Here is a 17,768-nt window from a genome sequence, read left to right on the forward strand (position 1 = left end):
TGACGCGTCACCATGGAAACAAAGTGATATGTTCTAAATAACGGTCGCTTTGAAAAAACTCACTCTGGGGGGTCAGCCAGAATATTTTAAACTTACGTGTGAAAGGGTTAATAAATGGTTCACATGTTTCCACTTTACATTAAGGTTCACTTTCACAGGTTATTAATGTTTATAACTCATGAATAAATGGTTCACAGGTTTCCACTTCACATTAAGATTCACTTTCACATGTTATTAATACTGTTGTTACCTAGATGATCAACGATTGTTTTTTGTTTGTTTTGTGATAATTGTGCATGAGTCACTTGTATGTCCTGAGCAGTTAAACTGCACACTATTCTTCAGAAAAATCCTCCAGGTCCTGTACATTTTGTTTTTGTTTGTTGTTGTTGTTCTTTTTTGTTTGTTTGTTTTTCCAGCATATTTTGAAACCTTTCCAAAAGTGACTGTATGATGTGATCTATCTATTCACACTGAGGACAACTGAGGGGCTGTTGTTGTTCATTACACTATGCTTTTAATTGTTCTGATATGGTCAATTTCACATTAAAATGTCTGATAAAGAAATTTTAAATCAGTTGATTCATTTTACTGCAAGAATTTTATTTGTATTTTTCATTGATTAAATGATATGATGTTAAGTCAGTAGACATAGAAGTCCAGCTATCTAGTAAAACCCTAATAAAGCTTTTGATTTGGAAAAACAAAACTTGTTTTGATTATTTATCAATTATTTAATAGTAATATAAATATAATTTATAATTTTTTAAAAAAGTAAACAAAATATAAACTGGAAAGTTTGAGTTTAATCTATGTGCCTTTTAAGTTATCTGTAAACATTTGAGTTAATTCAATGAAAAGACCACATTAGGCCAATTCAATTAAACTGAGTTGTCAATTTCCCCATTACTCAATTGAACTGAGGGAATCACTTTCCTTAAATCATTTGAGTAGTCTCAACTTATTAGGGTTTACAGTGTATGGCTTAGAGAACTTTTGTCCTATGTGCCTGTGGAAAAAAATAATGTATAATTTGAAAAGAATAATCATCGATGCTCGAAAAGATTTGGTGCAAATTTATTGAATTTTTGAATAATTTGGATGTTATATTGATTGAAAATGCTGATGTGATAATGTAACACTTCTTTACTTTAACTTTTTTAATGTATTTATATATTTATTTTATTATTATTATAATTTTTATCTTACACATCAGCTCAGGGCCTTGTAATAATGTCCATGCAAGTGCTCTGTCTATTGAGGGGTGGGACAGGGGTGAGAGGGTGTTTAGAAAAAATAGTTTACTGAACTTATTCTGTAAATTGTTCATAAAAAAAAAAAAAAAAAAAAATTATATATATATATATATATATATATAGATACAAAATAAGAAAAAAGGTTCAATTTCATCTTGATAAACAAGCTGTGGATAGGCTTTATGACCTTTTTGTAGAGTATCATGGGTGAGACAGAAACTTCTGGTAAGCAACATAGTAAGAAAAGTGGCAGTTATTAATAAGAAAACCACAAATACAACACCCTTCAGTCTAATTATGATAGTCAATTTTTGCTGCATCATGAAATAAACCAGGAATCTGGTTTTGAGTTAAATAAGTGTTAATAAATACATTTATTAAGCATTTATAACATGTGAGTTAAAAACAGCTCACTATTTGGCAGGTATTGCATTGAAGTCGCCCTCTTTATTCATGCGGTTATAACTGCATTATTAATGATTTATAATGCATTTGTAAATGACTTATTACTCATTAACAAACACCTTTATAAACCCTTTACATAGGGAACCTTAATGTAAAGTGTTACCCAGAAATGTTATTTATGTTAAGATTTTAAAGTGTAACGTTAGGCTTGTTTAGCATTACGTAATCCTTCAAAACAAGTGCAGCACAAGTCACGAACAGAGTGAATGATATTTCATATTTGTAGAATGAGTAAACTGCATTTAATAAATGCCACTGGAAATACGTATATATGCCTTCAATAGAATCAAAACATTATTGCAACGATTATTCGTAAATAAAAATGTCTATACATTTGTACAACTGAAAAGTTGTTCATTCGTAAGTAGTGTACATTTTAACACTGTCAATATGTAAATAATTAGTGAAATTAAAAGTGTGTGTGGTAGAACAACACTTTATGTAAAAACAATTGATATTTAAGTGTTGTAACTCAAGTAAGTTTACGTGCAGTATTGTTTTGTTGATTTTACATAACATTATTTAGTATCACAATAAAAAAAGTTCAAAGCATTCATGATATCTTATGGCTGTTTATATGAATACATTTTAACTTTTCTTACTTTACTTAAAACAGACAAAGACCACTTATAATTATTACTACATTATAAAGCTATTTAGACTGTTTTTGTCACTATAATCAGTAAAATTCCACTTATAAGATGTAGTATGATACTATGAAGATCTTCAGTAAACAATGTCAAGATATGAGACTTGGGAATTTAAAATATTAAACAATGGGATATATAATCCATTATAACTTAAGTAGATAAAATTGTTCATTTTGTGTTATAAATCATCACATTCTTACTACTAACAACCACAAATAGGTAAGTATTATTACTGCTGTTATGATTAGTCATGAGATACAATGCATTATGTATATTTTTTTAACAAGGAATTATGTGTGCATTATAAGAATACCCTTATGATGCATTATAAATTCAGGGATCATCTGATGTTATAATGCTTCATACTCTTTAAAGGTATAACCACAAACACCTAAGTATTATAATATATTATAACTATTGTTATAATTATTTATCATTTGATACAACATGTTATAATGCTGTTTATAATGCATTATAAATACAGGCTTCATAGAAAGTGTTACCGCACCATCATACTGTTATGCTAATGCTGGTTCACCTGGTTTTACTCTGTGTTTTTCTGCTGTTTCCAAGCATTTACATCGATCTGTGAGGAGAAAGAAAAGATAAATATAGAGTCATAAAAATAAATAGAAGTTAAAGATAAATATTAAGTAAGCACTAAAAAAGTGTCAACAAGATGTTCTGATCTTCAGCCTCCTGTAACAGGTACAGTATCTGTAAAATGATTGTGAAACCAGCTAAACTTGTCAGCGGCATGACAGTCATTCCGGGTTAATAATTTAGAGGTTGTGTATTAAAGTCCTGCATGTTCTAATCCAGAAGTTGTACTCTGACTGTTCGCATTGTTATTAGTCTAATGTTCGCTTTTGCTTGCAGCTGTAGTTACCTTTAAGTATGTCCTCTAACTGTTCAGCCAGATGGTTTTCCTTCATTTTTCTCAGGATATCCAGTGTAATCTGCACAGCTCCTTCTGGTCCACAGCGTGAAACTATTTGATTTACTGTGTCAATAGCATCTGCCTTCTCCAGATCAACAGTTGAAGCAAGACCATCATTCTTTAAGTTCCATTGAAACTTCTTCAGTTTTTCACTGTCTAGATCCTCCAGTGTCTCCAGAAGCTGGTCTTGAACAGACGTCATCTTCTGTCACTGACTCACTTCTTTTGGATAACAAGAAAAAGATTTGTCATTTTACCCCACTTGTACGACCAACACTGAAAACAGCAGTTTTACAAACATGTAGATGGCCCTATACCAGGGTTGTCCAATGTCCAGAAAAGTTTAGCTCTAACCCCAAATAAACACATCTGAACCAGCTAATCAAGGTCTCACTAGACAAACTAGAAACCTCTAGGCAGGTGTGTTGAGGCAAGTTGGAGCTAAACTCTGCAGGACAATGACCCTTCAGGACCTAGTTTGGACACCCCTTCCCAATACTGTACTGTATGTTAGTATTTAAACTAGGGTGCAAATAACATCTGACTGATTCATTTTATTCCAGACTTCTTTCTAACACAACACATGTAGATAGAGATGTGGTGAATGTGTTGCATAAACAAATCAACCAAATCAATAATAACAAATTAAACAACACTCTGAATTACTGGCCATTCTACCTGTAGTCTATGGCTCAGACTAAGATGTCCTAAATGTGAAATAGCCTTCTACTGGTCTGTTTAGCCCAGGGGTTCAGGGGCCGTATTCACAAAACATCTTAAGTCTAAAAGCTGCTCCTAACTTGCCGATTTAGGAGAAACTCTTAAAAATAATAGGCGTGTCAGTCCTAATTTTAGGAGTCCTAACTTTTTTCTCTACGAGTATTTCACAAAGCATTTTAGCACTAAAACTAGCTCCTAAATCTGTGAAACGTTAGGAGTAGTCAAGAGTACTCCTAAGTCACTAAGACCAAATCGCAAACAATCCTAATCCACCCAAAGACACTGTACACCATTAGGCAACAGAGCCTTAGGTGCTGAACCTTTTCTTCATAAATGCAATACATATTTTGATTTATAAATTTGAATTTACGATCAGACACCAAAAATAAATATTTAATAATAAAAAAAAAATATTGCCTGTGGCAGTTGTTTTCATCAGTTCATACTTACAAATGGTTGAATAGAGTAAAAAAATATATATATAGCGTATTTGGCGTGCTGTCCAAGGGGATGGAGGGCTCCGAGCTTGGAATTTAGCCCAAACCCAAGGTTTTGCCTTGTATCACAGCCGAGAGTGAGGAAGGAACGGAGTTGTGGAGGGATGCAGAAAACTGTCGAGGTAACTATAGGTGAGTCAGCTCTCGTCTGTGTATATATACCTCCACTCGAGCTGATTAGATAGACCATTTGAATGCATTCCTCCCAAACTTTGTTTATAAAACATTTGTCGCTTGAATGTTTTATAAACAAAAAAGATAAATATAGAGTTTAAGCCCTTACGCTTAGCTTAAGACTTCTGTCTATTCCTTAGTAAAAGTTTGTCCCAGCAGCTTTGTGAATAGGTTTTAGCTCTTAGCTAAGAACTTTTACTGCTATTTAGGAGAACTCTTAGTAGTAAGATAAAATGTTTTGTGAATACGGCCCCAGGAGTTTAGCTCCAACCCTGAAAAAAACCTCTCCTGCCTATAGAGAGTATCCACGTGACGTCACCGTCGGCCGTTGTGACTGCGGTTACGCCCACTGAGTGGCAAAAAGAGCTTCATTGGTTCTCAGCATGAAACGCTCCGAGATTTCTGTAAGCACTGCGTCCAGAGTACTGTAGTATAATCACCTGAGCTCTTCTTGATTTCCTAAATCACCTTGAGCCTGGCCAATACTTTCCTCCAGCAGATATTCTTGAAGGCCTTTGTTGATGGTCTGCTTTCGTTTGGGAGGTCTTGCCATTTCAGTGTCGTCTGCCTTCTCCCACAGCTCTAAGAAGTCAGATTCACTGCGCAATTTCGTAAGGCATTCTAAAGCACATGTAACTAATTTGACAGCACTTAGAAGGTACATGTCCTCTGACGGCATCAGTTTGTTAGGAGCATCAAGCAGCTGTAGAATCTTATACACCATGTGGGCAATGAACTTGAAGCTCGTCTCTGATACTTCCCTAATCAGGCCAGCTGCTTCCATGCGCACCCCCATCTCATATCTGCGGTTTCCATTGATCTCGGCTAACAACTCAGTAATGTCTTGAAAATAATTCAGAATTGTTTTGAACGTTTGAAGATGCCCTGTCCACCGCTGTTCAAGTAATCTCTTAAGCTGCTGCCCTCCGTACAAGACAGCAACGGTTGGCTTCTTTATGAATTTATAAAGCAAGTTACACACATTAAAGAAGTCTTCAACCGCAGGCTCTGTGGATATTGCATGAACTACCACAAGATGGAGCTGATGATTGAGAGAGGCCCCCGTCATATACCTGGCTTAATATTTTAGAAGCACTGAGCCCATTCTTCTTAAGCTCTGTAATGATTGTGTTGGTCAGGGTCTGGGCATCCCCTTTTTCAGTTGTTGTCATGGAAAGAAGTCGCTCTGTGACTTGATAATTGTCCTTAACAAAGCGAACAATTATGGAAATATTTTCCATTCCAGTTGGGTCATGTGTGCCATCTATTTTGACTGTGTACCAGGAGTCTGCAACTTCTTGAACTATTTCTTCAGTCACCAGACTGCTTGTTTGCAATTACATAATTTTGAATTTCATGAGAACTGTACGTTGCATTGCGTGGTATTGTCTTCATAACACTCCTTAACTCTGGGTCTTTTCGGAAGGTATATTCGAATAATGAAAGGAAAAGTCCACTTCCATCCTCTGTTAGATTATCAAAAGCATCTGTGCTTCCCCTTCTTTTGATACTGCATGTTTGTTAAGGCCTTTTCCCGACACTACAGTGTACATATGAAATATGATTTTCGAAGGACAAGTTGCTGTCTAATATAACACCCAGGTCTTTAACTGGGTATTATATTAGACAGCAACTTGTCCTTCGAAAATCATATTTCATATGTTAGAAAAACAGCCTTCTTCCACCTCAGAAACATTGCTAAGCTACGGAATATGTTATCTGTTTCTGATGCAGAAAAGCTAGTTCATGCTTTCATGACGTCTAGACTAGATTACTGTAATCCATTATTAGCTGGTTGTCCTGCTTCCTCAATAAACAAGCTACAATTAGTTCAAAATGCAGCTGCTAGAGTTCTTACCAGGTCAAGAAAATATGATCACATAACACCAATTTTATCATCTCTTCACTGGTTACCTATTAAGTTCCATATTGATTATAAAGTATTGCTAATGACCTATAAGGGTCTAAATGGTTTAGCTCCTGTGTACTTAACCGATCTTCTATCGCCCTACAATCCTTCAAGCTCTTTAAGATCACAAAACTCTGGACTTCTGGTTGTACCTAGGATATCTAAGTCCATTAAAGGAGGGAGAGTGTTTTCACATTTGGCTCCTAAACTCTGGAATAGCCTTCCTGATAATGTTCGGGGCTCAGACTCACTCACCCAGTTTAAATCTAGATTAAAGACGCATCTCTTTAGCCAAGCGTTCACATAATGAATCTCATATCAGATCAATTGCACATGACTATCTTTGCTTAATGTTATGAACCGCAGCTACGCTAATTATTCTCCATTTGCTTTTCTGTTTTAGACTAGAGAGTACACTACTAGAGAGTGACTAGAGAGTACATCAGCTTCAGTTTGGATCCAGTCTCTTAAGAAGACCTCAGATGACCAACACCTTTGAAGAGACGGCGCCAACTCCTGCGAGGACTTCAGATGACGCAATATCTGGATCAACATGCGCATTCCCAAATTTCTATATATCCTAATTATTGTTAATATGTAATTCATTATTTCCAGGAGCTCATTGCTTCTACCTTCAATTAATCTGTGATTCAATTAAACAGTGATTGTAAATTAAATTGCCTAAATTATTACATTATTAGCTAACTGCATTCTTTAAATTGTAATGTTGACATGCATTCTCTGCATGGAAAGCAAAATGCAGCATCTGCTTCCACAGAGTATTCCAACCACTCCCGTGACGTATACAATGACACAACAAATGATCGATGGTTGTAGCAAAGGCGAAGAGGAAAACGTCTTAACCTGATTCGGTTTATCCTCACCAAGGTCGAAAGGTACTCTTGGCAGTCCAGGCGTGCATGAGCTGGAGCATGAGGGCAGATGATCAATCGATGTTGGTGTCTTGTCAACTGGCGTGTCTACTGAGTTGCTGTTGAAAGCTTGCAATTGCACGATCGCATCTGGAAAACTATGGGACCCATTTATCATATATTTTCGTGTATCCATTTTTATACTGCCTTATAGTAATCTATCTAGCCATCATTGATGAATCACGTGCAATTGTAAGAAGCTCCCTGATGGGATAGAATTACTAGGAGACAAATCTCCACCTACCACCAGTCTGACGGTCATGTCAGATTTTTGCCTGATATTTTTTTAGTGGTTATGGTATGATTAAAACTTGATTCAGTTTAAAATTAGTAACGTTTTGTTTTTAAATTTTTTATTGAAATTACACATCACATTTTATGTCATATTGTACTTATTTAATTACATTTTTACGTTCTCTTCTGCTAGGCTTGGGAGGGGCCCCCCCAAGCCCCCCCAAGCCCCCCCTTGACGCCGGGCCTGCGCTTATATAACACTGATTATATCTACTTTATTTCAGGAATAGACGCAACACCATGAGAATGGGGAAAACAACTTGTTCTTCGTTTATTACTTCTCTGAGTTCACTCAAACAACCTGCAGCCTGGAGCGCCCTCTAGTGGCAACAGGTAAGGTTGAATTAACCCAAAAACATCACACTGACCAAAAATGTTCCACGTTATCTAGTGTTAGATCGAAATCATCAACCACTGTAATGACCGGTACTTTTAAACAGTTTTAGACGTTCATACTGCTGGTGAACACGTGCCCTGCATCATCTGACGTGTGAGATTGCTCCTGCACATACGTCAACATGCGACAGGAAGCTCACGCTGCACACTGTTGTGAACGCGCTCAAGGACCGTTTGCCAAAGCTGTGGATTACAGGTAATGATGATAGAAATAATGTTCGGTTTCTTGCATAGACTGATTGTTTTGCACCTTGAAGGACTAGTTCACTTTCAAATGAAAATTAGCCCAAGCTTTACTCACCATCAAGCCATCCTAGAAGTATATGACTTTCTTCTTTCTGATGAAAACAATCAGAGAAATATTAATAAATATCCTGATGCATCTGAGCTTTATAATGGGGATAATGTGGTGGTACATAACCACACACTTCGCAGCCTTTCACGAGCCCTCGGCCCGGATCTATCCCTGTGTTTATTTTGGGCACCGCAGTTGAGTGGGTTTGCACCTTCTCGCCATGCTGTGCCCTGTGTATCACTGTCTGGCCTGGCTAACGTGGGTCTGTGTCGTGTGTTCTGTGTACCGTAGTGGTGAGTGTTGTGCATCTTGCCATGTATGGAATGGTTTTCTCAAATAAAACTCACTTGGTCATGAGACCGATGGCTCTTTGTGCTTTTTTGCTAATCGTGCTTTTTTTTTTTTACACAAATGCATCGCTTCGCTTCAGAAGGCCTCTATCAACCCTCCACAAAAAAACTAAGAAAAAATAGGACAATGTGTGACGCAGGTCAGTCGATTTGGCATGTGGAAATATAGAACAAATAAGGATAAACCTCCAAAAAAGAAAAGACTGTGTCGCAGGCATACGTTAGAGTCTAGACAACACGAATAACAAACTCTAAATTAAGAATTGATCTTTATTTTGGGACAAATTTTTTTTTGCGAACTGCAGATTCCTCTGCTGTCTTGTCACACCTGCTTCAAGTGGGACTCGAGCTAACGGCAAATCCCATTCACTCTCTGCGTTTTGATGTCATGTGATTTGCTGCCTAAGAAACATATCATTATTATCAATGTTGAAAACAGTTTTTTTTTTTTTTTGAATGACAGTAAAATTCTTTTTGCACTTAAATTGTACATAAATAGGTTAAGCAAAACAAATGTGTTTATGTCTGAGAACCTTTTATACCCATCCTTAACTGCAGACACTGAAATGACACATACTGTGTGGTACAGTACAAATATTGAGTGTCCCTTATTTTCCTAGAAAGAACCAAGAATGTCCCTTATTTCCCTTTTCTGAAGTTGGCAACCCTACCTACATCTTGGATGGCCTGAGGGTGGGTAAATTAACAGCAAATTTTCATTTTTGTATGAACTATCCCTTTAAGATGGCTGAGTATTGTTAAGTAGGCACATAGAAAGGACAACTAGTTTTCCATAGTTTCCGTTAAGAGAACGGAATGGCAGCCTCTTCTCAACTGTTTCTCGTTTCTCTTCTCTGTTTTTTTTTTTTTTTTTTTTTTGAAGTTGCTTGGTTTATTGTGGTCATTTCCATCTTCACTCATCGATCTCCTGTTTGGATCTATAATCAGTTTTGGATTTGCTTCACGCCTCACACTCTTGTGAGCCCTCTACCTGGATTGACTGGTTTGCTTGTACCGCTTGACAGTGTTTGGTGAGTGAGTCTCCACTCTCTCGTTGATTCATCGTGCTTGGTATATAGTTTATCGTTTGTCTCAGGTTTGGCTAATGTGGTGGTACATAACCACACACTTCGCAGCCTTTCACGAGCCCTCGGCCCGGATCTATCCCTGTGTTTATTTTGGGCGCCGCAGTTGAGTGGGTTTGCACCTTCTCGCTGTGCTGTGCCCTGTGTATCACTGTCTGGCCTGGCTAACGTGGGTCTGTGTCGTGTGTTCTGTGTACCGTAGTGGTGAGTGTTGTGCATCTTGCCATGTATAGAATGGTTTTCTCAAATAAAACTCACTTGGTCATGAGACCGATGGCTCTTTGTGCTTTTTTGCTAATCGTGCTTTTTTCCGTGCAAATTGATCTTTTCTATACATCGGCGCAGTTGCGTCATTTGAATTGTTTTTCCCGATTGGATTCTGCTACATATGGACTGTGTAAAACCATTGGTATTGCTCGTCGGCCCCGCTATATTCATCATTCGTCAAAGCGATTCCTGAACATAAACTGGACTTCGTCTGCTTCCATTCCCTCCATCTGGTCCCACAGATTAAGCACTCGGAAGTCGTCCTCTACACACACATCTCGGAGTTTGCTTATCCGCTCTAAGGTCATTAGAAAAGACTAGAAATGACTCTGTGCTTAACAAGAATGTGCAGCAGTGTTTGTAATTTTACTCGCTCTTTGACTGGTAAAGGAACATTTCTCCGGGACCTCATCTCTGATAAAAACTATGATATGCTGATGCTCACAGAAACCTGGCAAATATCAAATGACGTTTTTTGAACTCAATTTGCTCTCTCCTCCTGGTTTCAGTGTTTTGACTAAGCCCCGGATTGGAGGCAGGGGTGGGGGCCTGGCGATGGTCTATCGCCAGAGTCTTCATATTGAACTGTCTGCTTTCCATGATGTGACAACATTTGAATATTTGGCTTTTAAAATCACTGGCCACTCCACCCTGCTTATAATATTGGTTTACCGTCCTCCTGGAATGAACATCCAATTTCTATCAGATTTGTGTGAATTGCTCACAATTGCTTCTGCTCAATCTACAGCAATGTTATTGCTAGGGGATTTCAATATTCATGTTGCTACTGGTACTGTACATGCTCATGAATTTATGTCTGTCTTGGACTGTTTTATTCTGCAGCAACATATTGATTTGCTTGAAATCTTTGATTTATTATCATGCATGGAAGTTGATTGATCCTCTGTCATTTTAGATTGCTATCAGTATCTCCCACCTTTCTACCTGTTCCAGCCTTTCCAATGCTGAAGACATTCATAATGTTTATGATGAAAGTATTTCGACTATTTTGAATCAGTATGCTCCTTTAAAATCTAGATATGTTCCATCCTCTCGCACTTCTCCTTGGTTCAACACTGACCTTAGGGCAATGAAAACCATGGGCCGTCGTTTAGAAAGGCTTTATAAGAAAACTGGCCTTATTGTTCATTCCTTGGCATATACTGAACACATTCAGCAGTACAGGGAAGCTCTTAATGCGGTTCGATCTTCTTATTTCTCAACATTTATTAATAAGTCCAAAAACAGGCCAAGAACATTATTTACTACGATTAAAAAATTAACTCAGCCACCTATACAGTCTCTAGAAGGTGCCGATCAATTCTGCAATGCTTTCCTGAACTTTTTTCAGAGTAAAACACTTCAGACCCATCAACCTCTTCCTTTTGTTGCCACTATTGAACCACTCTCTTCATGCCTTACTCACAGCCTCTCTAGTTTTGACCCTATTGTCCCTACAGTGGTTGATGAGATAATCAGGCTATCTAATTCTTCTACTAGTCTTCTTAACCCTGCACCTACCTCTTTACCGAAAAATTGCCTGACTGCTTTTTCACTACCAATCACTCATTTCATTAATACTTCAATGTCCTCTGGAATTGTACCATCTAAGCTTAAGATTGCTGCTGTCACCCTTGTTCTTAAAAAGCATGGTCTTGATCCTTCGTCTCTAAGTAGCTACAGGCCCATTTCAAACCTTTCTTTTCTCTCTAAAATACTGGAAAGAGTTGTTGCTTCTCAGTTACAGGCCCACCTGACAGCACATAACCTTTATGAGCCTTTCCAGCCTGGCTTTCGTCCACTACACAGTACTGAAACAGCCCTGGTTAAGGTTCTTAATGATCTCCTCATAGCTTCTGATTCTGGTTCTCTTAGCACTCTCCTTCTGTTAGACCTCAGCTCAGCTTTTGACACTGTAAATTACAAGATACTCCTGTCACGGCTTACAGCAATTGGGATTTCTGGCACAGCCTTTGACTGGTTTTCCTCTTATTTATCAGGGAGGCAACAATTTGTTGTAAACCAGAAGCATAAGTCATCCACCAAATCTATCAGTTCTGGTGTACCTCAAGGTTCTGTTTTGGGCCCTCTTCTTTTCACCATTTATATGCTGCCAATTGGACAAATTATCAAACGTTATGGGTTTAACTTTCACTGTTATGCTGATGACATTCAGATTTATTTTAGCATACCTCCCACCTCAGTGTTTCCACCACCTTCACTAACAATCTGTATCTAGGAACTCAAGCATTGGCTTGAGGGAAATTTCCTTAAATTTAACTCAGATAAAACCGAGGTAAAATTGATCGGCTCTAAATCCGTTGTTTCTAAATTCTCCGGTCAACAGATACATTTGGATGGTGACTTGATAACGCCCTCTACGACTGCTCACAATCTTGTGTTCTCATTGATTCCACTCTTTCATTTAATGACCACATTAGTAAAGTGGTAAAGACAGCTTTTTTCACCTACGTAATATATCTCGCATTCGATCCTCTCTTAGTCAGCAGGATGCTGAAACCATAATACATGCCTTTGTCACATCTCAACTGGATTATTGTAATTTACTACTCTATGGCCTTTCAGCTAAAAATATCAAAAGATTACAATACGTTCAAAACTCTGCTGCTCGCCTGATCACGCATACAAGAAAGAATGAACACATTACTCCAATCTTATATCATCTTCATTGGCTTCCAATCTCCCTGCGTATAAACTTCAAGGTACTAATTCTTACTTACAAAGCTCTTCATAGCCTTGGCCCTACATACTTTTCCGACTTACTTCAGCCTTATGCTCCAGTTCGTTCCTTACGCTCTTCTAGTGCAGGACTGTTAGTCACCCCCAAGTTTAGTCTGGTGACTATGGGAGCTAGGGCTTTTAGTGTTGTGGCTCCCAAGTTGTGGAATTTCCTTCCTCAGGACATCGTCAAGCATCCACCCTTCTCTCCCTCAAAAATCTCTTAAAAACACATTATTTTTCTGAATATTATTCCTCTGCTCATAGTCTGTAAATAATTTTTTTTTTCTTTCTTTCTTTCTTTACCTTACCCTTGTAAGAGACTGTGTGTTGTGCTTTTATGTTGATGATTATCTTGTCCTATTCCTTAACCTATCTCTGTAAAGCGACCTTGTGTGTTGAAAGGCGCTATATAAATAAAAATTATTATTATTATTGTTATTATTACATGACCAAAATGTTGGTGTTTTTTCATTGAAGTAGTGGATTATCTCACAATTGTCAGTATTATTTTACTTTAGACAAACACCTCATCTTCATAGGTCTTCAGCACATGTAAAAGCACAGATCATGCTTTTTTATGCATATTTTTTCAATCACACATTTTGCGGATCTGCATTCAAAAGCAAACAAATTGTATATATTTATGGTTGCTTTATTTTTGCAATGGGATATTTGAGAGGTATATATATATATACACACACACACACACACAACACACTGTTGTGTTCAACACTTACAGTTAATTTAAGTGCTGCTGGTTTCAATGAATGACTCTGTTATGAGTTCCTCATATAGACAGAAGGAGGCAGTATTATATCAAAACTGTCTGCAAATGACAGGAAGATGATGAGTGAGTTTCTGCGCATGATAAGAAATACTGTTTGAGGAATCACAGACTCACTAATAAACACAATACAACAGAGAAAACAGTGATTTCACAGCATGTGACAACAATATCTGCCTTCTGTGATTCACTTACCAAGACACACTTGATCATCTGTTCGATCACAACGTAAGGGACTTCAAATAAAATCATCAATATGACTTCAGCACAGCATTAAAGTCTCAGAAGCACAAAGTGACCAATGACACATTGTAACACAACACACACACCCCCACACACACAAACAACTAAAGAAAGATGCAACACTCACCACAGATTATTTGTAGTATTTGTAGATCTTCCTTTTTCCTCCTCTGAACTGTCGTGTTGAACTGAAATTTCTTTCACTTCCGTAAAGTGAAACAGGAAGAGACATAAGAATCAGAAGAATGAGAGTCAGACGTCAGCACACACATTCAATCTCCTGTCACTGTATATATTTGCCTGAATATTTATAGATACTATATGGTCCATTCTACAGAATTGGTGCAAACTGCTGTCCCACAACCAAAAAACACATTTAAAAAGCATTTAAGTATTCAAATTTTAGATGTTTACTAAGATCCTTCAATTATCTGCTGAATCCCACAATAATATTTAAAATATCAGTAAGATTAATATATATAAAATCATCATTTATTGGGTACCTTTAATTGGGAGGTGGCTGTCCTGAACCCTAAGCCCTAAATTTCAACTTGTGAAAATGATACTAAAATAATTTTTGCAATTTTTTCCATTGTTGTTCCCAAATTTTCATGTCATGTTACATGCCTCTCTTTCATTGTAAATAGGTCCATCATTTTGAGTTAAATGTGTTCAAAAGTCTAAAAAAAATCTGTGTAACTTTAAGGAACGTCACTAACAAATACCTTTTTTCTGCAATTAAGCAAACTTTTTACAGTGTTCTTCCATAAAATTTTGTTTTTATGTGTGTACAACTGTTCAGAACTGTGTTAGCTAACCATGTGCTGATTATCATCTTTGAGTGGCTCAAAAGTATCTAAAATTGCCACTACTGAAACAGTCACGACTGAAACATGTCATCATTGTTTTGATAGTGACAAAAGGGAACACATAATCATTTAGTTTGACGGAAATAAACAAAATTTTAGTACAGTTATGCAAATCATTAGTATTTTAATGTTTTAATATGTTTTAGTATGTGAGTTAAATTGTGTAATGTGATGTGGTCACTACCAACACATTACTGTCACTACCAAAAATGTGCAGTCATGACTGAAACATGAGATGTTTTGTCAAAAATAAAGTATACTGAATGATCAGCTAAGATGTTATTATAGTGTTTGGCTCAATGTATATTCAAACTAATGAATCCTTCACTTTGAAATCAGTATGATAAACTTTATGACTTTTACAAAGAAAGACTGGATTCAAAATACAACAAATCTCATAAATTACACTTGAAATATAGTTAAAATTGTAATTGTTATTGATTTACTTGTGAAAACTTTTTTTTTTTTTTTTTAAATAGCAAAAATATATATTTTCCAACGTCTGACTTTGCACCAATTCTGTAGAATGACCCATATACATTTGCTATTTAATGCTCCCAATCAGAGGCATGTTTTCAAACACGACAGCATTTTCCTCCCGCTGGATTCACTGGATTTACTGCTGTAATCCACTGAAGCTTTAGGGCTGGATCAGTTAGTTCTCACAGCATTATCAGATTGCTGGAAGAGCAAGTGACACGTACAGTGAGCAAGAATATCACACTTTAAACATGCTATTCATGCCCATGTCTTGCATCTATTGCTCAATACTTACACAGAAGGAAGTTTCTGCTACTAAAGCCGGAAGTTTGCAACCAGAAGTAAGAGGTTTAGTCTGTTGCTTGTGGTCAGCGGCAGGGAGACAAATAATGACGAGAGAGAGTGATCGTATGAATCAGAAAGAGTGGAGGATCTCCAGATCCAAAAACAAGCAAAGAAGAAGACCTGCATAAACCAGAAGAAGCAGATAGAAGTTCTTTACACACAAGTAAAATAACACAATCATCAGACATTCAACAGTATATAATTAAAAACTGCCAAATGCTACAGAATCAAATGTTGAACTCATGAAGAGGAAACGATTGTGAAGCTTTGAGTTGTTGATGGACTCAATCTACTCCATGTTTGATCATCATTCTGAATCCCATCTGGACAAAGACTCTGACAAAAACACGGTTTTCTCAGCTTTTTGTTCAAAATGTTGTTGGTTTTTTTTTTTTTTTAATGAAATTGTTGTTATCTAGTCATAGTTAAAAAAGGAAAAATGAAAAGTACATGAACCGACCATATCAGAGTCCACGTCACTTTCATCGATTCCTTGGAAAAATAAGGAAGCAATACATAAATAAATGGAGCACATCCTAAATAATAGTGTCAAGGTCTTACCATGTTATTCTCTTTTGGTTTGGTTTTGCTTTCTATCTGTTATCCATCACTGTCCGTCTGTGATTGTGTTATTGTGAACACCTGGTCTGGATGGGCTGTGGGTATTTAAGTTCCTGTTCAGTAACCAGTAGAGCTGTGGGGTTGTTCGATGCTCTTTGTTCTTCTCTTGCGTTTAGCAGGAATGAGCTCATGGCAGATGCTCTTGTATTTGAACACCTCCACCATCATGAGATCCTGGTTTGACCCATCTACCTCGTGGCCATGATTGAACTAGTTTTTGTCTTCTTTATTTTTTATATTTCATTATGTTTTCCCCTAGAACCTTGTGATAAATAAATGTTTTGCAACTGTAAATATTTTGTGATCGCCCTTTTTGTTGCAGTTATGAGCCAAACTGTAACAAATAGTATTAAATAATGAACAACTATTATGTATTAACAAACAGTCCATGAGGCTTGAATTATGTCTCCAAAACCTTACGGTACAAACCTGATACTGAACTGCTTTCATCAAGGCAGATGACATCGGTATACATGTTTTGACTGAACAGTTGTTACATGTTCTAATAAAAATGTTGTTTGATTACTATGCATATTCCAGTACATTTATGTGTTATTAAATAAATGTACATTTCCTCAAATTCACCCCCTCATTCAAGTCCTCGGTTCACCCGTGCTCATAGTATCAGCATCAGAGCACACGTACGTCTGCAAGATGTCTGTTAAAGATCACTTCATCTGGAAAGAATCTACTGTTCACAAACATCTGATAGACGTCTTTAAGATGTCACTTTTACATACATTATTAATCATAAACATCTTAAAGACATTTTCTAAACATCTATTTGACATCTGACAGGAAACGTCCTACAGACGTATTGCAGATGAGCAAACACTCTAAAATACATCTTCCAGATGTGAACACACACATCAGAGAGACGTCTCAGAGATGTACGTGTGCTATCAGTGTCTGAAAGAAACAGTTCGGTTCGAACTCAGAATAAATGAGCAAAAACTGTACCTTTACAACAGCTTGTCACTGGGGCAGTACCCTTAAACAGACATCTTTGTACCTTATTTACCCCTAAAATGTGCATATTAGAAACTTAGAGTAGCAATACATACCTTAAGTTACTAATATGAACCTTTTATTATATTTTAAGCCTTTATTGGCTTCCTGTCGTGGCTGCATTACCACTTCGGGTGAGTTTTATTTTTCTAATAATTTATTTCAAGACATTTGTCACACTGTGAATTATTTCCAGGATTTCACAAGATGTAACTGTAATATTTCACAGTGAATTACATTATTATTCCTTCACAGGATTCAGCTGTGATATTTCACAATACCATATTCAGAATTTTATTGTGAAAATAATGCAGGCGGGGCAATTACAGGAAACTACTGTAAATTTTTTGCGTGCGCTGTGTGATCTGAGCTCTCTCGTCTCCTCCGTGGTCTCATCCAACAGATTCAGCGGCAAGTGTTGAAATGTCAAATTTTGTCAATTAAAT

General features: G+C 36.9%; 1 protein-coding gene across 4 annotated transcripts in view; it reads right to left on the minus strand.

Moving 5' to 3' along the window:
- Nucleotides 1-17,106, minus strand: part of LOC127511061 (NACHT, LRR and PYD domains-containing protein 12-like) — a 99,634-nt gene extending 82,528 nt beyond the window's left edge. For 3 of the 4 annotated variants that reach the window (XR_007929828.1, XM_051891430.1, XM_051891432.1), the window contains exons 1-3: nt 14,127-17,104; nt 3,261-3,533; nt 2,910-2,957 (exon numbers count right to left, since the gene is read on the minus strand). Coding sequence is in view for 3 of the 4 variants with exons in the window: in XM_051891430.1 (XP_051747390.1) it covers nt 2,910-2,957; nt 3,261-3,513 (301 nt within the window). In the remaining variant the exon portion in view is untranslated. Of the gene's footprint in view, nt 1-2,909; nt 2,958-3,260; nt 3,534-14,126 lie in introns of all 4 variants that reach the window. The other variant, XM_051891431.1, reaches the window with a different exon arrangement.
- Between the last annotated feature and the right edge of the window lie 662 nt (nt 17,107-17,768).

Source organism: Ctenopharyngodon idella, chromosome 4, assembly GCF_019924925.1.
Source record: "Ctenopharyngodon idella isolate HZGC_01 chromosome 4, HZGC01, whole genome shotgun sequence".
Taxonomy (NCBI): domain Eukaryota; kingdom Metazoa; phylum Chordata; class Actinopteri; order Cypriniformes; family Xenocyprididae; genus Ctenopharyngodon; species Ctenopharyngodon idella.